Source organism: Podarcis bocagei (genome assembly GCF_964188305.1).
Source record: "Podarcis bocagei genome assembly, chromosome: 2".
Taxonomy (NCBI): domain Eukaryota; kingdom Metazoa; phylum Chordata; class Lepidosauria; order Squamata; family Lacertidae; genus Podarcis; species Podarcis bocagei.
In genome coordinates, this window is record NC_138126.1 from 50,153,535 (window position 1) to 50,174,976 (window position 21,442).

The 21,442-nt window shown below is 40.1% G+C and overlaps 1 protein-coding gene across 4 annotated transcripts in view; it reads right to left on the bottom strand.

Annotated features, from left to right (window-relative positions):
• Positions 1 to 21,442, bottom strand: part of CACNA2D3 (calcium voltage-gated channel auxiliary subunit alpha2delta 3) — a 498,964-nt gene that overhangs the window by 228,039 nt on the left and 249,483 nt on the right. For all 4 annotated transcript variants that reach the window (XR_014005100.1, XR_014005101.1, XR_014005102.1 and 1 more), the window contains exons 10-11: positions 20,860 to 20,949; positions 17,870 to 17,983 (exon numbers count right to left, since the gene is read on the bottom strand). Coding sequence is in view for 1 of the 4 variants with exons in the window: in XM_081184001.1 (XP_081040127.1) it covers positions 17,870 to 17,983; positions 20,860 to 20,949 (204 nt within the window). In the remaining 3 variants the exon portion in view is untranslated. The remainder of the gene's footprint in view (positions 1 to 17,869; positions 17,984 to 20,859; positions 20,950 to 21,442) is intronic.

The window sequence follows — 21,442 nt, forward strand, 5'->3', positions numbered from 1 at the left end:
TGTGCTTCCTTAACTTTGCAGGTTGCAACGGTAAAAATTATTGAACATTAGTATCTTGGTAGAAAAGTGATGCAATTAACCTTGTTAAAAAAGAATCATTGATCTGTTGATATTCCCCAGATGGGATGTTCAATAAAAAAGTTAAAATTGTGTGTATAAAAGACACCGAGGTGGCGCTGTGGGTTAAACCAAAGAGCCTAAGGCTTGCCGATCAGAAGATTGGTGGTTGCTCGGTCCCTGCTCCTGCCAACCTAGCAGTTCAAAAGCACGTCAAAGTGCAAGTAGATAAATAGGTACCACTCCGGCAGGAAGGTAAGCGGCATTTTCATGCGCTGCTCTGGTTCGCCGAAAGTGGCTTCGTCATGCTGGCCACATGACCTGGCTCCCTTGGCCAGTAAAGTGAGATGAGCGCTGCAACCCCAGAGTCGGCCACGACTAGACCTAATGAATGGCCAGGGGTCACTTTACCTTTAGTTTTATGTGGGGGTATGGAAATATTTATACAAACTTCTGTTTCTCTGACTCTGCAGATCTTAGCAAGTAAAGATGAATCCACGTCTGCTGTTCTGAAAATGTAAGTCATACAGAGTCTATGCATAGTTCAGTGTGCACTGAAACAAAACCATGCAGGATTAATGTTCCACTGCAAGGGTTCCTCGATAGGGATGGTGAGTGATAAAAGTTGATCCTGCATGGCTTTCACAGGCTTTAGTCATTTAGTACCACATGCATACCAGATTGTGTGAATGTTGATTTCACATGACCTTGCCATTGTTTCAGTGCCAGGCAAAAAAAGACATTTTGTTTTCCCAGAAATTTTGACAACACCAATGATACAATCATATTGTGAAATCTGTTTCTAATATGTTTATGTGATTTTATTATTGTATTTTTTACTTGACTGCAAATCATTTTGGGACTTTTCTTTTAGTGGGAAACTATCCATAAATTCAACTGAACCCTAAACCTAACATGAACATTTCAGAATGGACTATCTACCTATGCGCTAGCATGGACACAAATTTTTAAAACATTTGCACCAGTGTGAAAGACCATTCCCTATTGATTTCTGCACATGGAACTGGCATTCACATAACCTCTTCTGCAAATGACACTGTCTATAAAAGTCATCTGCTAAGCTGTGGCTGCCATACACAGAAAATCCCTGAGACAGCATAGTAGTGTAGTAACTTAGGCACATATTCAAAGAATCACACAACAGCTTCAGTAGCAAACCATTCACCGATCCATACTCTTAGTATGCTGGAATAGATGGTGTGTATTGACTGAGATTGGGCCTTTCTAGTATTTCAGTTTAACTGGTTTGTAATTTGGCTGCTACTACAGTAATTGTAGAGCAAAACACGACAGAGAACAGTAGAGGTTTTTAGGAGCCTCATCCTCTTCCATCTCTTTTGCCAGGTCTCTTGTTTGTGTCAAAGTAGAAAATAACAGTCATTATATTTGTGTAGTAGATAGGTAGCCGTGTTGGTCTGCCATAGTCAAAATAAAAAAATTCCTTCCAGTAGCACCTTAAAGACCAACTAAGTTAGTTCTTGGTATGAGCTTTCGTGTGCATGCACACTTCTTCAGATACACTGAAGAAGTGTGTATCTGAAGAAGTGTGCATGCACACGAAAGCTCATACCAAGAACTAACTTAGTTGGTCTTTAAGGTGCTACTGGAAGGAATTTTTTTATTATATTTGTGTGTTATAGGAGTAAGTAATGCCACTAGAATGTCAGTTCAATCTGTTTTCTGTCATTCTGTCTGCAAAATGAAACTCATTTCATGAAAGACCATCATACCAAGGGTCCTTCAACTGTGCCAGTGCTTCCTTGATAGAAGCTGAACACCTTGCAGGTATGTGATGAAGAAATAGGTGATCAGTAAGGTTGTGCTTGGAACTAGCTTATGTATTTATAACTGAAGGCACCAACTATGTCTGACCAAACAAAATGAGATTATAGGAGGTTCATAACTGGTTCTCCAACCATTGTTATTCTTATTATTTTTAAAGTTAAAGGCACATGCGGAGATGGGCACAAGCTAGATTGGGGCCACAACACCATGGCAAATGATTAATTGTTTTGTCTCATATTATTTCTCCAATCTAAATTGTTCCCTATCACAGCTGCTATTTTTCTTTAGGCAATATGTGACTATGTGATCCTTACTTGCAATTTGGATTAAGACAACCCCACATGAAGGGGCTTACCCCATGTTTGTCTGAACTCCTTGATTGTCTTCATTTTGATTTCTTTTCAAACCAGGCCAGTATTTTCTTTCAGTCCAAATCCAGACTGACTAAGTTTTTTGAATTGTTCATCAGAAACCCAAATTTTCAGCTTATATTGAATCGTGAGGTAAAAACCTAGTGTTAGTGAATAGAACAGTAGAATCAAGCAGCCATGTTTATTCCTCATTATCTGATCATGTATAATCAATTGCACAATCCTCTAAAGCATATAGCATGGAGCTGTTACTATGCTATGCAAAATGCAATACAGTCATAACTCGGGTTACAGACGCTGCAGGTTGCGTTTTTTTGGGTTGCGGACCGCCGAAACCCAGAGGTACCAGAAAGGGTTACTTTCGGGCTTTGGCGGTCATGCATGCGCAGTAGCGCTAAATCACGCTTTGCGTATGCACAGAAGTGTCGAATCGCAACGCACGCATGCGCAGATGCGCTGCTGCAGGTTGCGAACATGCAACTCGAGCGTCCACTGTAATAATAAAAGAACAGACAACCATTAGACACATAAAAAATGTAGCACCCTAAAATACAGCGTCATTAAGGTATCTGAAATATTGGCATTCTTCAAAGGTTTAATCTTTATAGTATCAGAGCCATCCTTTTTATATATATATAGAGGCCACCTCGCCTTCTTATCCAATGTTCCTGGGTGAAAGAGATCAAAGAAAAGTCCTTCTCTTTGTAGTCTTGCACCTCAACACAGGAGAGCAAGAACTGGGAGATGGGGAGCTATCCGTGTTTACTCACAATTAACTCCTATAAACTGGAAGCTGAGTCGCCACTGAGCTCCATTGGACTTACTTCTGTGTAATGGTGCCCACGATTGGGCAGCATGATACTTGCCTTCTAACAACTGCACATTGTTACGACTGAAATCCAATCATCTTAATATAGTGGTAAGAATAATTAAGCAAAAGAGTAATTAAGTAAAAGAGTAAGGCCATATGCCTCTTGCAGTTCTGTAACCTCAGCTTTGACTTTAATAATGCTCCATTCCTCAGTGAACTGGAACAGTTTATATCAGCCCAACTCCTCCTGGAATTTATGGGTCTTGTAGAGACTGAAGTGCTGTTAGCACCTGATTAAATAGTAAGATGGGAATAAGAGCCAGTTTCTTTTGCCACTCAACAACCCATTAATAAGTCACTGTGGAGCACCAAAAAAGTAGCTCAAAAACATTTGTGTTTTGTTGAATCACTTTATTTTGGTAAATCTAGCTTGATACCTTGGTGGAAAAACTTAGTTCATTAGGAGTGTTTTATACATTGCTCAGTTTACCTTATGGTTCCCTCATGCCTCTTAAAACATGTCTGTGTTTAAAATGCTTTGAAATGAACTAGAGAAGCCAGGTGTTTTCTCATTAAATTATGGATAAAAGGACACTGGCTCCATTTTACTTATCTTTGGATTTTTATTTAGTTTACTGTTAAAACCATCATAAGCAACAAGCCCTTCGTGCATGTGATCTTAAATGAATAGATGCAGTGGACATCTAAGCTGATACAAGCTTTATAAACTCTAATGTCAGGAATTGACGCAAATATTTGAAGGTTCAAATGCATGACCATGAACTGCAACTGGCTTTGGTAGCCGGTCAAAATATATGCTTGCCACTGTCCCTTTATTACTTCAGGGAAGGAATGGAATGAGCCATTTTCTAGGTACAGAAGAAATGCTTGCCGTTTGGTTAAGTTTTAGTGGTCTTGGAAGATCACTTAACGATTTTTCTGTCTGTTGTACCAGTTGTTGTGTTCTATGCTAGATGCTGTGTGGTTTTTAATTATATTTCTTGCTTATTTTATTTCATATATTGTATTGTAATACAATACAATAACATCTAAGAAACAAAAAAGCAATAAAAATATACTTTAAAATTAATATGATTATTTAATGCAGACATGCCACCTGAATGAAGTTCACAGACCACTGGTGGTCCACAGACCATGATTTTGGAACCCCTGGGCTAGACAGTGTTACCGTACATTGTCCTTCTCTCTTTCTGCTGCTGCCTCCTACCTCCCTGTAACCTCAAGCTTCCTTTTTTCTGGCTCCTAGGGAATCAAAAGGTTAGTCAGAACTAACTACTGTCTATGGCATTTGTTTAACAATGAATAGACTCATTTGTTTCATTTTCCGCCCTTTTTCATTATGAATCCTTTGCATCAACCCTAGATCAGTAGCTCTCTGGGGCTAAAGTAGACAACAAAGCTAAACAACGAATCAACAGAGCGATACTGCAGCAGAACAATTCAAGATGGATGTTGACAAGCTGTAAACAATTTAAAGGAGAGCAACAAATATGGTCCATGAAGGAAACCATATGAGGGGGAAATATTTATCAGGTGGGTATATTCTGACAATTTTAAAATATTCAAAAGAATTTCAGAAAGAAGATAATCTTATTCACAGAACATAATGCAATTTTTTTTAAAGGTGAGTTAAAATAAAATAAACTATAAAGGTTATTTACATTAAATAGCCTGGAGCTGGGGGTAGGAACACCTCATAACATATGCAATAAATTGTTCGTGTAACTGCAGAATAAATTATTTTGGTTTGTTTTTTTTAAGCTGGACAGAAAGGTCATCTTAAATTCAGACTGTGGACTCCAGGCATTATATCCAGGACAAGCTGGAAATGGCAATGACATAACCTATGAAATAAACTGCTTTTTGTATTGACGCAGAACAAATGCCATAAATGACAGTAATGAGAGTAAACAGCCTGTGAACATCTCAGTTCATACAAAGGTGAATTCACCTGTTATGTCCTCACAGTACTCAGTGCTGGCTAATTGTGTAGCATGATAAGGGGAAATGGTACGTCTATTTATTTATTTTTTAAATTATGCCCCAGGTTTCAATTCACAATACAATAATATGAATACAACAATGGAATAGCACTGAAACAAACAATGCACAACCACAAAAAAGCCAAAGAAAACAACAGCAGAAGCATTCAAAGCAAGGAAACTAGGTCCAATAAAACAAGCAGCAATAATACAACAGAGGGTTGTACCAAGTGAAGTCATGAGACTAGTGGAACATCTTCCACTTGTGCAACAGAACTTCCCTTGCCTCACCCTTTCCGCATCTCCTCCAGTTTGCTCTTGGCCCCCCCCCCCCAAGTATTTGGAGTAGTTTTGAGGGGAAGGGCACAGGAGGAGGAGAGAGAAACAAAGCTCCACTGTTCAAGTGGAGGTCATTCTACTCATGCAATAAATTTGTTTAAATTCAATTCAAAATCGCTGCACATAAAACAAGGTTTTTAACTTTGCATCTGAAGGTAGTCAAGGTGGGTGCAAGGCAAACCTCTCCAGGGAGAGAGTTTTAAAGTTGAGACACCGAACCTTGATGATGGAAGGGGCACTTGGGAAAGGGCCTCAGGGGAAAATCTTAATGAATGAGCAGGTTCATAGGGGAGTAGGCAGTCTTTCAGATGTTATCCGTGTTGACTAAATTTTCACAATTCCTAATGCTCTAGTCTAGTGGAAACTGCAGTTATCACGTGAAGAGAGTTTATGTGAAAGACTTCCCACAAGAATAAGATTCAGGGTTGCCTATAATTGTTGCCAGTTAGAGGTGGGAGATTTGTCATATATATACAGTAGACCCGTTGGATATGAATTTAATTCGTTCTGGGGGTCTGTGCGACCCCCCAAAAAAGTACCTGAAAGTTATGTAACCAGATCGGTATGTAACTGGAGATATATATAGAGAGAGAGAGTTAGTTAATACAACAGTATATTCCTTTAACTGTGATAATGCCTCTTGCTTGTTTGGACTTCGGTATCTCTCTTACAAAGGTAAGAGTCACCTCAGACTTTGCATCTGGCCCTGTACACCACCGTTATGTGGCCCTTGGAATGCTGCCTACAAGAAAACATAGCACTCAGAATGGGAAGAAAAAGTTTCCAGACCCCACTTCAAAGTATTTAAGAGAGGTGGCTCTTTTTTACTTTATTAAAATATTGTTTTACAAAATCCAATGCCTAGCTGTTGGGTTCAAGGCACAGGAGAAAAACAATAAACACTTCCACACACGTGGAACTTCAAAATTGTACATTAATTGAGCACATGCAGAGTCACGTACTGGTGCAGCAACAGAATCAGAAACAGGAGGGCAGTAGGGGTCTGTTTTCACCAGCATAAGCAGTGCAGCTGTTTTAAAATGTGTTATATGAGTTCTGAATGGAAGTTCAGCCAGTAATCTGGCTGCTGCAGTTGTTTCTGGGTCATCTTAAAGGGCAACTCCAAGTAGAGTGCATTGCAACAATCCACTCTGGCAGACTATGAAGAACCATGGCCAAGTTATCTCTGTCCAAAAGGGGCTGTAGCTGGTGAACAGCTGGAACTGGGCATTTCTAGTCATCAAGGCCACTTGAATTGCCAAGCTATCAACCTGCTCCTTCCAGGGAAGTCTAGGACAAGCTGTCTTCCCCCTTCAAGACTTAAGAATTTAGAACATATAACACCTCTGCCTTTTAAGGATACTGCTTCAGTTTATTGACCCACATCCAGCCCATCACCATCTCCAAACACTGGTCTAGCACCTCAGCTGCCTCTCCCAATTCAGATGGAACAGAGAGGTAGAACTGAGTGTTAACTGCATATTAATGACACCTCACTCCAAATCTCCTGATGACAGCTCTCAGAGGCTTCATATAGATGAAGCATGGGGGACAAGATGGAAGCCTGCGGGAAACCACAGGACAGCTCGCCTGGTGCTGAACAGCAGCTTTCTAGAAATAGCTCTGGAGATAGGAGAAGAACAAGTAGTACCATGTCTCCAAGCACCAGCTCCAGAAGCATATGGTATCAAATGCTGAGGAGTAGACTGGAGGAAAAGGCTCACAGTGACTCAGTTCATCTCCATCCTGCTATGGACTAAGTTGTTCAACAGGACCTCTCTATAGAGCTTCAACTGCCGGTCAGCCTTGCTATCTTGTGTGCCATGTCTGCTGCTCGCTGCCTTATCTTTTTGATGCTATATCTGCCACATGGTCTTGCTACTCTGCTACTGTGCCTTAGGGGTACCAATTACAGATAAATCAGAATAGTCACTCAAGGCTTCTATGGCATGTGAAGAAGAAGAAGAAGAAGAAGAGTTTGGATTTGATATCCCGCCTTTCACTCCCCTTCAGGAGTCTCAAAGCGGCTAACATTCTCCTTTCCCTTCCTCCCCCACAACAAACACTCTGTGAGGTGAGTGGGGCTGAGAGACTTCACAGAAGTGTGACTGGCCCAAGGTCACCCAGCAGCTGCATGTGGAGGAGCGGAGACTCGAACCCGGTTCCCCAGATTACAAGACTACCGCTCTGTTGCTCTGTCATGGATCACTATAGTAGCATCAGGAGCAGTGTACCCCTGTAAGTCACTTTGCCACGTCTGTGGGCCACATCTTGGCAGAACCAGAAATCAGACTGCTTGTGCAGCCATGGCTCAGCCCTTTCATGTGCATAAGTTTTGTATGCAATCTAAATTAAAACACATGATCATATTCTCTTCTCTTCCTCAGACACAGATATGAATTTTCATGGGAAGTGAACATAAAAATAGGGGTGTGAACTTGATCAAAGCAAAGTCATTCAAATCTCCGGGAAATGTTTATAGTAATCCACTTGTTTCTGTCACAGATGTTTCAGCTGGTACAATTTAGCTTGCGTGCACATTTACTTAAAGAAATGATTAACTGCTTCTCTTTTTGCAGATAGTTCTCACAGAAGAATGAAAAAAAAGACTTCATCGCTTTCTTTTTGTTCCACAGTATGCTTTTCTTATGAAATGAAATTAGCAAGCATATTTAAAAATATATCTGGTTCGCACAATAGTCAGTTTTAAGGTAATTAAACACAGGCGTTTGCTTTCCCCCAAAAAAGAGAGGGGGAAAAGACCATTTCTTTTTCAGTTAAGGTGGGCATAAAAGATAACACAGAGCTTTTCCTGGGCAAGGAAGATTAACACGTAATCCATCACTTGATTGGTTGCTTTGCTGCACACATTTTTGTTTAAATTCAACATTTAAAAAAAGAGTTGACTACAGTTCCCGGATGCCATTTCATGTTCATGATCATATTCCTGGAAACAGTATTACTTGCATCCACAGCCAAACCCTGAATATTTCTTCCACCAAACCTCCACTAGACCATGTTCCTGCCCCCTGGTGTCCAGCACCTTACAGAAAGTTGCACAAATCAAAATGCATTCAAAGACTGGTGAAGGCAACTTCTGAGAACTCAGAAGGACAATAAGTTATGCCTCCTGACTATCCAAAGTTCTTTCCCACTATTATATAAAAGTAGCGATCTCTGCGACAGATCATATGGTTCCCATTTCTCAATGTGGGGTTGTTTTTTCAGCTGGTCCTTGGACTGGATAATTCCATAGCCCTTGCTGGGCATACCAAACCTTCTCTGCTGTATCAGTGCAAGACTGTAGTTCTGATTCAAACAAAATATACTCACATGGAAAAGACAACTTGTTTTCATTGATGAAGAACTGGTTTAATGTCTGGAGAGCTTCTCTTATGCCTGTTCTCCCCCTATGTGTCCCCCCATGGGGCCCTGCTGAAATTTGAGAGCCCAAAATCCACCACTGGCAAGGGAAACAGAGGCTAAATCTTTGGGTTGCTCTCTGCTGATCCAAAGGGTAAGACTAGAGCCAGTGGGTGGAAATTGCAAGAAAGCAAATTTGGACAAAGCTTTAGGAGAAATTTCCAAAGAGCTCCCTGACCTTGTTATAGACAGCCTTGGGAGGTGGGGAGGGAGGCGTTCTCCTTCACTGAATATATTTAAGCAGATACTGGACAGTCATATGTCAGGGATACCATGGCTGCACAATAGACTCTGTGTGTGTGCTTGTGACTAGATGGCCTCTAAGGTACCTTCTAATGCTAATGATTTTTCATTCTAGAAATAGAATGTAGGCAGGTAATTAACAAAAAAGCAAGATAAAAATGTATAAAATAACTAATCTTCAGCAGAAGAGTTATTTAAAAGAAAAAAGAAAATAAAAAATAGAATGGTCTTTTGTTAGTTCAGTTGTTGAGTCAGCCTATTTTATGAAATCATAACACAGAACAACTTCACATTTCTACTATTATTGAGGTACTCATGATGGCTTCTAATTTTTTAGCAGCATGTCAAACAACAGATGGTGAATTATACAATGAAAAATTACAGTGCAGTGAGATATGTTCTCCATTAATGAGTCCCAAGTGATTCGTGATTCTGAGGTGTATTTTCAAGATATGAATCCCCAAGGAAGAAACACCACGAAACAAAGACACTGCGGAGCATCCAGCCATAAATTCAACTCATCTTCCATGTTATAAACCAGGAAAGATTCTTTGATTGCTCTTAAGGGAAACCTCAGCTATTTAGATTAAAGCTTAACGGAAGTCGGTGCTCCAACGTTTTCCCATAAAAACAGAATGTATTTACTCTGATGTATAAGTCACCTCAACTTTTTATACAACCAATTAAAGTAAGAGCTGTAGAGATGGTTATGTCATAGTGCTAAACATAACTCCAGTATTTAAAACCTTTGCACAGAACTGTATATGCTATAGGACTTGCTTTCTCATGGGCATGGGAAACAATCAATTAAGTCTACTAATGTTGATAACTAATTTAATAAACGCCCGTCCTTCTCATAGCTAATAGTCAAATAGTGTTAATATCAGTCCCAAATATTAGGGGTCATAACAAAGATTACTCAGAATTCTGATCTTCCATTTGTACTTGTTAATGTCATAGAATCATAGAGTTGGAAGAGACCACAAGGGCCATCGAGTCCAACCCCCTGCCAAGCAGGAAACACCATCAGAGCACTCCTGACATATGGTTGTCAAGCCTCTGCTTAAAGACCTCCAAAGAAGGAGACTCCACCACACTCCTTGGCAGCAAATTCCACTGTCGAACAGCTCTTACTGTCAGGAAGTTCTTCCTAATGTTTAGGTGGAATCTTCTTTCTTGTAGTTTGGCTCCATTGCTCTGTGTCCGCTTCTCTGGAGCAGCAGAAAACAACCTTTCTCCTTCCTCTATATGACATCCTTTTATATATTTGAACATGGCTATCATATCACCCCTTAACCTCCTCTTCTCCAGGCTAAACATGCCCAGCTCCCTTAGCCATTCCTCATAAGGCATCGTTTCCAGGCCTTTGACCATTTTGGTTGCCCTCCTCTGGACACGTTCCAGTTTGTCAGTGTCCTTCTTGAACTGTGGTGCCCAGAACTGGACACAGTACTCCAGGTGAGGTCTGACCAGAGCAGAATACAGTGGCACTATTACTTCCCTTGATCTAGATGCTATACTCCTATTGATGCAGCCCAGAATTGCATTGGCTTTTTTAGCTGCCGCGTCACACTGTTGGCTCATGTCAAGTTTATGGTCAACCAAGACTCCTAGATCCTTTTCACATGTACTGCTCTCAAGCCAGTTGTCCCCCATCTTGTATTTGTGCCTCTAATTTTTTTTGCCCAAGTGCAATACTTTACATTTCTCCCTGTTAAAATTCATCTTGTTTGTTTTTGCCCAGTTCTCTAATCTGTCAAGGTCGTTTTGAAGTGTGATCCTGTCCTCTGGGGTGTTAGCCACCCCTCCCAGTTTGGTGTCATCTGCAAATTTGATCAGGATGTCCTTGAGTCCATCATCCAAGTCGTTGATAAAGATGTTGAATAAGACCGGGCCCAAGACAGAACCCTGTGGCACCCCACTAGTCACTCTTCTCCAGGATGAAGAGGAACCATTGATGAGAACCCTTTGGGTTCGGTCAGTCAGCCAGTTACAAATCCACTGAGTGGTAGCATAGTCAAGACCGCATTTTACCAGCTTCTTTACAAGAATATCATGGGGCACCTTGTCAAATGCCTTGCTGAAATCAAGGTAGGCTACATCCACTGCGTTCCCTTCATCTACCAGGCTTGTAATTCTGTCAAAAAACGAAATCAGGTTAGTCTGACATGACTTATTTTTCAGAAATCCATGCTGACTATTGGTGATCACAGCATTCCTTTCTAGGTGCTCACAGACTGTTTGCTTAATGATCTGCTCCAGAATCTTCCCTGGTATTGATGTCAGACTGACTGGGTGATAATTATTTGGGTCCTCTCTTTTCCCCTTTTTGAAAATAGGGACAACATTTGCCCTCCTCCAGTCTGCCGGGACTTCGCCTGTTCTCCAGGAATTCTCAAAGATGACTGCCAGTGGTTCTGAGATCACATCTGCCAGTTCTTTTAATACTCTTGGATGCAGTTCATCTGGCCCTGGAGACTTGAATACATCTAAACTAGCCAAGTATTCTTGTACTATCTCCTTAGTTATTCTGGGCTGTATTTCCTTTGCTGAATCATTTGCTCCAAATTCTTCAGGTCGGGCATTGTTTTCTTTATCGGAGAAGACTGAGGCAAAGAAGGCATTGAGGAGTTCAGCCCTTTCTGTGTCCCCTGTTTGCATTTCACCATCTTCTCCTCTGAGTGACCCCACTGTTTCTTTGTTCTTCCTTTTGCTACGAACATACCCATAAAAGCTTTTTTTGTTGCTTTTAACCTCTCTAGCCAGCCTGAGTTCATTCTGTGCTTTAGCTTTTCTGACTTTGTGTCTACACGTGCTGGCTATTTGTTTGAATTCCTCTTTGGTGGTTTCCCCCCTTTTCCATTTTTTGTACACATCCTTTTTTAATCTTAACTCAGTTAAAAGTTCTTTAGATAGCCACCCTGGCTTCTTTAAGCACCTTCCATGTTTCCGTCTCATTGGTATTGCCTGACGTTGTGCTTTTACTATCTCCCTCTTAACAAACTCCCAGCCATCATGAACTCCCTTTCCTTTTAGTATTACTGTCCATGGGATCTTACCCAGCACTTCCCTAAGTTTTATGAAGTCGGCTTTCTTAAAGTCAAGAAATTGAGTCCTAGTATGCTTGGCTGCTCCTTTCCGCTGTATAGTAAACTTCAGAAGAGCATGATCACTCGCGCCTAATGATCCTTCCACTTCTAGCCCACTAACCAGGTCATGAACATTGGTTAGGACCAGATCTAAAATGGCTGTTCCTCTTGTTGCTTCTCCCACTTTCTGGACAATGAAGTTGTCTGCAAGGCCAGTGAGGAATCTGTTTGACCTTATGCTCTTGGCTGAGTTTGACATCCAACAAATATCCGGGTAATTGAAGTCCCCCATTACTACTATCTCCCTTCCTTTTGCATGCTTGGCCATCTGTTCCAGGAAGGCCTCATCTATGTCCTCCGTTTGGCTTGGGGATCTATAGTAAACTCCCACAATGAGATCTCTGTTATTCTTCTCTCCCTTAATTTTGACCCAAATGCTCTCACATTGGCTTTGAGGTTCTAAATCTTGGATCTCTTCACAGGTATACACATCCCTGACATATAACGCCACTCCTCCTCCTTTCTTGTCTGGTCTGTTTCTCTGAAATAGATTGTATCCCCCCATTATTACATTCCAATCGTGGGACTTATCCCACCAGGTTTCAGTGATGCCTATTATGTCATATTTAGTTTGCTGTACCAAGAGCTCAAGCTCATCTTGTTTATTTCCCATGCTTTGCACATTAGTGTACAGACATTTAAGTCCATTAATCATTCCCCCGTGTCTCTTATTTAAGGATTTTTTCCTCCCACCACTAGGTCTGTGTGCTGTTTGCTCCATTTGGTCTATGACATTTGGATGATCATCTTCATCAACTGATAGACTCCTACCTTCAGGAGCACTGTTTCCCTCCCCCACATTAGTCAGTTTAAAGCCCTCCTGATGAGGTTTCTGAGATTTTTGGCAAAAACATTTCTCCCAACCGTTGTGAGGTGCAGCCCATCGCTTGCCAGAAGTCTATCTTCAAGAAACTGCTGTCCGTGATCTAAGAATCCAAACCGTTCCTGTTTGATGATTCCCCATTGCCCACCAGGCTTCTTCTCCTCCTCCTCCTCCTCCTCCTCTTTCTCTAATGCTGAACTCAGATGGCTCCATGCTGACCACACTGAAGCCACCCAGATTATTATTTTTTCAAAAATACCCAGGGGATACCTATAGTATACACATGTACATAACATGAAAATTATTCTCTAAAAGGGCCCCCAAATCAGGGGAAGAATCCAGAACATTATTGTGTATGTATGGCCTCACACAACAGGCTGGGAAGGCTTTTAGCAGCTTCCCACAGCGGAAGAAGTGTAGACTGTGCTTAAGATGTCCAGTGCATTCAGAGTAGGTATGATGGAAATTCCCACCAAAGAACTTTGCCACACTTTGAGAAGCAGCAGAAGTATCAGGATCATAGCCACCATTCTCCTACTTGAGATAATTTAATTAGAGATGCAATAAAGGAAACTGGAAGTTCTACATGCCAAATATGCACTTTACCCATGGATCTAATTTCCCCCTCACATCCCCAATTTGGAAAACTATATTCCATTTCACTACAAAATTGTAACAGCAAGAAAGCCCTCAAAGGGGTAGATAATCATCCTGTTTCAGGTTACAATGCCCTAGAAGGTGTCTGAATTCTTCCTTTTGCTCACGAGACACCTCATGATTCAAGACACAGTACACACTGACCTTTGAAATATTCTGACTCTTTCTTAAGAAAAGAAAATCAATCTAATAACACCAGGACAACAGCGATTTGCTGTTCCTAATGTTCCGTGCGTGTAGCATCAGCATATTGCTAAGCTACACAGGGTTGGTTAACATTCTAGGGAATGCTTTAATCTCCTTGTAGATGGCAGTCTAGAGGAAACAGATAAATGGTCACTGCGGTTATGTCGTGGTCCAGCTATCCATTTTGCCAAATGGATGTTAATGTTCTTAAACATTATTTTACCCTTGTGGAAAGTGAGGGGGAGAACCATATGCCACCCTTTTTACTTTTTAGAAGCTCTCTCCAGGTACTCTTGTGTACTGCAGGGTTACAGTTTGTTCACTGAAATGTGGCATTTTATAGTTGCCTCAGCTTGGACTTGTATGGTGCTTTACTCATGAGTCTTTATTTTATAAAACTAAACATATTGGTTTCTACTTGTGCAGGTTATCCATGAAACTTAAAACCATGAAAGGTCAGACTTCTGAGTTGCAGTGAGACCCTAAATAAATTTAAAAAACAAAAACAAAACAAAACCTGCTCCATGCTGCAGAAGTTACACTTAACACACAGGAGGCCAGGATTAGCCTCCTGACTGCCTTCACATGAGTCATACCTAGGTACACAATCAACTTCCTAGGCGTCGATGACTGGTTCCCTGATTGGTGCCAGAGCTAAACTTTAGGAAGCAGCAGTGGCAACTGTATAAATAGACTGTATAGTTTGAGCCATAAAGTGATTGTGACATGTGCATCATGTACTCCAGCAGAGACTAGCCAATAAGGCTGCTTCCCTTCACATCTTTTATAAAGGTTTTAATGACAAAATGAATAGCTGCCAACAGCATCAGTGTCAAGCGAAGAAATGTGTCAGTTTTTATTATCTACACTGTCCTTCATATGTATGAAGATGCTACTGCTGCCATACCATGCAAATAAGGTGTATTTATACCATTAACATCACACAATATTAGGGGAAGCAATCCCAAAGACACAAGGCAAATAATATTTTCATATTTCATCTACTACATCTACTTTGAACTAAGTTATCATGAGGTATACAATTATTAGGGGCAACAGGGTACAATTAAGGATACTTTTGCATGTGAAATTTTACTGTTTTTAATGGTTTTGTGTGGGATAAAATTTGGGGTACCTTTGCATATGTGGGTTTTTTTTATTCTGTTCATAATGGTTCTTGGACGTAGCTAAGGGGGGGCAGGGAAGGGCAGCTGCCCCCCTTAAATCAATAAAAATCAATAAAAATACTTTACTAACTGAGGTTTTGTTTCCACCCATGTAATGGTTAATGTGTGATATAATTCAGTGTACCGTTGTATAAGACTATTTACCATTTTTAATGGGTTGAATGAGATATGAATGATTCAGGGCACCTTTGTATGCAAACCTTGGCCCTGATTCTTTTGTATCTAAGATTGTGTATCAAAGACTGCTTCCTTTCAGACATCTTCCTGCTTCCATGTGGAAAGGGCAAAAGGGGAGCAAAAAATAAAGCCCAAAATGCATGCACAAAGCCCAGAGAAGTTCAGATCACCAGTGCTGAACCCATTTTTTAGATTACAAATCTAGCCTGGATTCACTATGGGCCACAAACGCATACTGTGTGCATATGGCAGGGAGCCTCAGCAAGCTGACCCCAACGCAATTACGTGTATGGTGGTCCTAATTTTCACAGGCTTCAGGGCACTAAAGTGTGCTCTTCCACAGCCATCATCTTCCAACAAGAATGACCTTAGATTTCTAATTTCTAGTCAATTCTACAAGCCCAGTCAACTTTCAACTGCAAAACTCAAAACATGTACTGTTGTTTCTGACTCAAACTCATGCATTTAAGATATTGCCTTGCCCATCTCATACCTCATACCAACACAGCAATACTCCTGAATAGAAATGTTCAAAAACATAAGTAGACCTTGGGTGGAAGTCCTTTTCTCCACAGGATTTGGAAGTGTATCTCATTTAAGTTCAATGTGCTGGTACTTGTGTACAAAGCCCTTGGGACCAGGATACCTATGGGATGGTCTCATCCCTTATTTAACCAAACAAGCCCTGTACTTTGCAGGAGAGAGCCTCATGCAGATACCGTCTCAGCAAGAGGTCTATCTGTATGATGCAGGAATTGGGCCTTTAGCCTGGCAGCACTTATCAAGCCTTCAGAACTCCATCCCTTTACATATCAGACAGGCAGCATGTCTCTTTGCCTTTTGTTGTTTAGTCGTTTAGTCATGTCCGACTCTTCGTGACCCCATGGACCAGAGCACGCCAGGCACTCCTGTCTTCCACTGCCTCCTGCAGCTTGCCCTTTACCACCTATTGAATACCTTCCTTTTACAAATAAGCCTTTAAAGTTATTTTTATCCTAGTCTGTATCTGATTTGAAGCTGGTTTTATATATGAAATTGCTTTATGTATGTTTTTGTTGTTAAATCATTTCAAGATGTGTTATAGGAAGCAATTCATAAATGGAATTATTATTTTCTCAAAAAAATGTTTTTAAAAGGCAACTACTGACAAAGTACATCCTGCCTGATCATGCAGCATAAACGTAATTACTAACCATTATAATTCTTTTCACAGCAGCTCATTTTGCATTTTTTATTTCGTGAATGGCAAGGGTGATTTTCTATAAAATCATCAGAAGAAATTAATTCCCGAGTCAATCCCAGACAATTAGCAGATACTCACACCTTAATTTCAACTTTACTAGGTCTAGCTGTCTTTCTCAAAAATCAGAGATACACGGCTAGAGTATAATTTCACTGTTGTTTAAAGCAGTGAAATTATACTCTAGCTGTGCCACAATTTCTATGCCATTTTACCCCAAAGTCTAGTAAAGTACCGTATTTTTTGCTCTATAAGATGCATCAGACCACAAGACGAACCTAGTTTTTGGAGGAGGAAAACAAGAAAAAAAATATTCTGAATCTCAGAAGCCAGAACAGCAAGAGGGATTGCTGCACAGTGAAAGCAGCAATCCCTCTTGCTGTTCTGGCTTCTGGGATAGCTGCGCAGCCTGCATTCGCTCCATAAAACACACAGACATTTCCCCTTACTTTTTAGGAGGGAAAAAGTGAGTCTTATAGAGCAAAAAATATGGTAAATGGGAATACTATAAAGCAGACAGATTACTAAATACACCCCAATTCAGTATTTTATGCTGTCAATGAGCTCCCCCACAAATGGTAAAGCAATTCATTTTTTTTAAAAAAAGTAAAATAGTCATGGAAACCCAGCAGCAGATTTATAAGTATGTTCAGCATGTGCAAAATTAGGGGTCCCCGAGGCTGAAGTGCTCCCAAGTTATTAGCATGGAATGATAAGTGAGCCTTTGAAATGCAACTACAGACGGTGAGTTGCCATTGTTGAATTCTATCATTACAATTTGCTGCATTGTTTCCACTCTTCATTTCTCCTACTCCCCAATTAAAGTCAGTGGAGGCTGGTCCAAAAAGGCAACCAGGACCTAGCTCTACTAAACGAAATGTCAAGCACATTTCTTTAAAGTTCTCCCCAAATCTCAAAGCCATACTCTTTTCTGTCCCATGCATCCTTCCATAAATATGCAGTATGTTTCTCAACACCATTTTTTTTAAAGCAACAGCTAGGAGAAGATGCATTTACACAGGAAATGACCCATGAAAAGAAAATAAGGCTGTCCATTCTAAGTTTGGCTGGTTTTTAAAATGCAACAAACACACATATAATAAGATAAGAAGAGCCCTGCGAGATCAAGCCAAAGGCCCATATAATCCAGCATTCTGTTCCCACAATGGCCAACCAAATGCTCTTGAGAAGCCTGCAAGCACAAGAGCATACTCCTGGTCATTTTTAATCCAGATCGAAGCTTACCTGATATTGTTTGCTCTGCTTTTCAGTTGACAAATACCTGCCTTAGAGCACAACTCTGTTGGTCAAGGTCCCACTAGTAGAGAATATTTGTATTTGAGAGCTTGTCATCATCAGTTATATTGTTTCACAGATACAAGATATAATGGACTTACCTTCCTATCTGGCCAATTATACTTTTCAAAAATGGCATCGTAAGTGTCCACAGCACCATCCGTAATCAGCATTATGGCTTGACTGCAAATACTCCCTTGTCCTGTATGATTGAACTGGGAAACAAGCAAACAAATATTCATTGAGTTCTGGCATACTTAGCTAGGCAAATGAGTATTTGCTGTAAGAAAACCATGCTCATAATTCCAGTGTGCATATGCTTTACTGAAAAGCATCCAGGGCTATAGCCATCACTTTCCTGCTTGTTCCCTCAAAAATAAGAAAGCTGCCGATGAAACCCCTATGGAATTTAGTACTACATCAGGGTTATAAATGTACACCTTCCTAAATCAAATATATTTGCAGGAAATATGCCACAATTTTGGCATTTTTTTTATGTTAAGGTGAATGGGACAATCACAATGGCGAGGGGAAAATACAACTCCCATTTTACTCATGACTCTTTTTTCAATTTTGGGTATTTATCCTCTTGGACTCCTACCCGCTACTTCCCCTGGACTCACACCTACACCTACACCCAATCCCAAACACAAACTAAAACTATAGATTTTTCAAAGCAGATAAGACTCCCTCATCTTCTCAGGCACCCTCTAACTTTTCTGTCCCTTCCTGATCCCACCAATTGTTTAGCCACCAATGAAGTACAGAAACCAAGGTTCCACCATAATGTTTCCCAGTGAGAGCCAGTGTGGTGTAGTGGTTAAGAGCGGTAGTCTCGTAATCTGGGGAACCGGGTTCGAGTCTCCACTCCTCCACATGCAGCTGCTGGGTGACCTTGGGCCAGTCACACTTCTTTAAAGTCTCTCAGCCCCACTCACCTCACAGAGTGTTTGTTGTGGGGGAGGAAGGGAAAGAGAATGTTAGCTGCTTTGAGACTCCTTAAAGGGAGTGAAAGGCGAGATATCAAATCCAAACTCTTCTTCTTCTTCTTCCCTTGCACAAAGTAATTATAATAAAAAAATTCTTTCCAGTAGCACCTTAAAGACCAACTAAGTTAGTTCTTGGTATGAGCTTTCGTGTCCGTGCACACTTCTTCATACCAAGAACTAACTTAGTTGGTCTTTAAGGTGCTACTGGAAAGAATTTTTTTATTTTGACTATGGCAGACCAACACGGCTACCTTCTGTAACAAAGTAATTATGTTATCTGTAATTCTGCATGCTCATATTAGCAACTGGGGCATGAATTAATCTAGCAGTCAAATCTTTTTCCAGTTAAACCAACCTCCCTTCATAAGGAAGGCAGTTTTAATAGGAGTTCTTGTAGTGCCCAGATCACCCCATCTAGAAAGAGATTATATCAATGACTGTGCAGCAAATGTAGCAACACAGCAATTGGGTAATGGCATAGATGCCAGTAAGTAACAGGAGGCTGTGTTTGTTTCTTTAACAACCAAGCAGAAAACTCCTCCCTCAGCGCTGTTACTGAGCCTTGGATTCCACCAACTTGGATTCCCTACTATGATGGGAAACAAGTCTGCCTTGCTGAAAATGGGGTGATTGGAGGAGAGGGTGGGGAAAATCGCACCTGCATTCTCTTTCACTTCTGGGATTACCTCTGGGGTTATAACTTGGCAACCACTAAGTGATGGTCAAATGTGACATTCAATGGCAACTTGCCAAGATAAAACCAGCCAAATCAGGGCCCATGACTTCTAAAAGTAGAAAACCCTTTTTGAAAAGGGACATTTCCCGTGTCTAACGGCACCTGTTGTTTCTCCTGAACTAAATCAAGGACAGTATGTAAAAAAAGAAATGGTGTATTAAAATACCTTGGAGGTGGGCTGTCTTCATCTCTTTATTTTAAAACATTGCTTTATTCCGTCTGAATCTATCATATTCCACAGAATAAGTACCGTATTCTCTTTTTAAAGCAGGTGATTAAATGTAAATGCTTTGATGAGTAATATCTCCTCATATGTGTCTAGATCTTTTTTTTAAGTTTTTATTGAATAGAAGGAGTGATGAAAGTCTTTTCCATAATAATAACAATGACAAGAGCCTTATAATGAACTACAATTAACTCAGTGATTCATCAGTTACCAGTGAAAATTTCGATGCATCCTGACATTTGTAGCTCTTGGTTGTGATTAACAGTCTTTGAAATGTCACAGAATTTTATTTAATTGGAAGACTTTTTTTTAAAAAAAAGATAATCACGGCAAAGATCACATTTATCCCCAAAAGAGATAATTGCAGTTGTCACATGATATAGCAGACATTGACTGCTGAAACAAGCATTTCTGTAGTCCTGCAGAAACCTATGGGAGTTGAATTTATCAAATGTTGGGGAGAGTTTGGACATAGTAACAATCACATCTTTCAAAATCATTTGTACCAACAACTATTAGCTCTTTAGCAAGCTAAGTTATACTAAAATACAAGAAATTATAAGCGGAAATTAGTCAAGCTTAAATGCTATAGCCTATGAACCAGTCTGAAAAGCAAGACTCAGTAGACTAACACAAGAAGAACACATTTAAGCATGAGAATGTGCCAACCTGTAATTCTGAAGAATAGATTTACATACCACATACTGCTGGATAAAAAGAAAATTACCTAAATTATCACTGTAAAAATATAGCACAGTGTCTTTTGATACTAATCTGTAAGGAGGAAACCATTATTTAATTTTTTTCATAGAAAGATACATACATACATACATGTATGTATGTTTCCCTAGTTTAAACCACACTCAAAGTAGCTTACAACATGAAAAAATACAAAACTATAATATAACAAAAGTAGTTGTAAAGAATAAGTAAAACATAAAAAATGCACTTAACAGTTTCCACGTAAATCACAAGATCTGTAATAAAGATACAAAAATCCCAACAACCCAACAGCCACAACTTCCCACAACAACAAAAAACCCCAAACAATACCCCAGCCTAAGCTGGTGACAACTGAAACAAAATACCAAACTTATAAAGGCCAATAACAACAAAACTTAGCAAAAAGCAGTAACTTACATCACTGAGCATGTTGAAAGCTTCAATTAAAGCTATATCCAACATTCCGATTCCTTTGGCAAAAAGTTTGTCAAGGTGCTCCCTGAAGTGCTGGAGAGGTGAGAAGAAAATAAATGGTGTTTCAATCAACATATTTGAGAAGATTTTTGCATTACACCTAGCCTTGAAATCTTAAAGGCAAAATCAAGGAATGTGGCTTCTGGAACAGCATCAGGTGCTTTTTACGAATTCTGGGGGGGAAAGCTCAAATAAAGCAGGTCTTTGCCCCTCTGGTTTCAAGAAGAACGCTTTAAACTTTTAAAGAAAAGTGTGCCTGTCAGATATATTTATTGTGACAATTTATAAAGAAAAAGTACCAAAGAATATACAACAATAAAAACCAAGTGAACAAGTTCACAAAAATCATAAGATATATGATTCAAAGTTAAGTCCAAAGTGTACAATATAGGTTATCTGGGGGGCAGAACAATGGCTTCTTAACCAGTTTATATGATTCAATGATATTTACATTAACTGTTAATAAGTATTTAAAATTGTCTAAAGAATGCACAGTGTTGTCTCCACAGAGAATGGAATTCAGTGG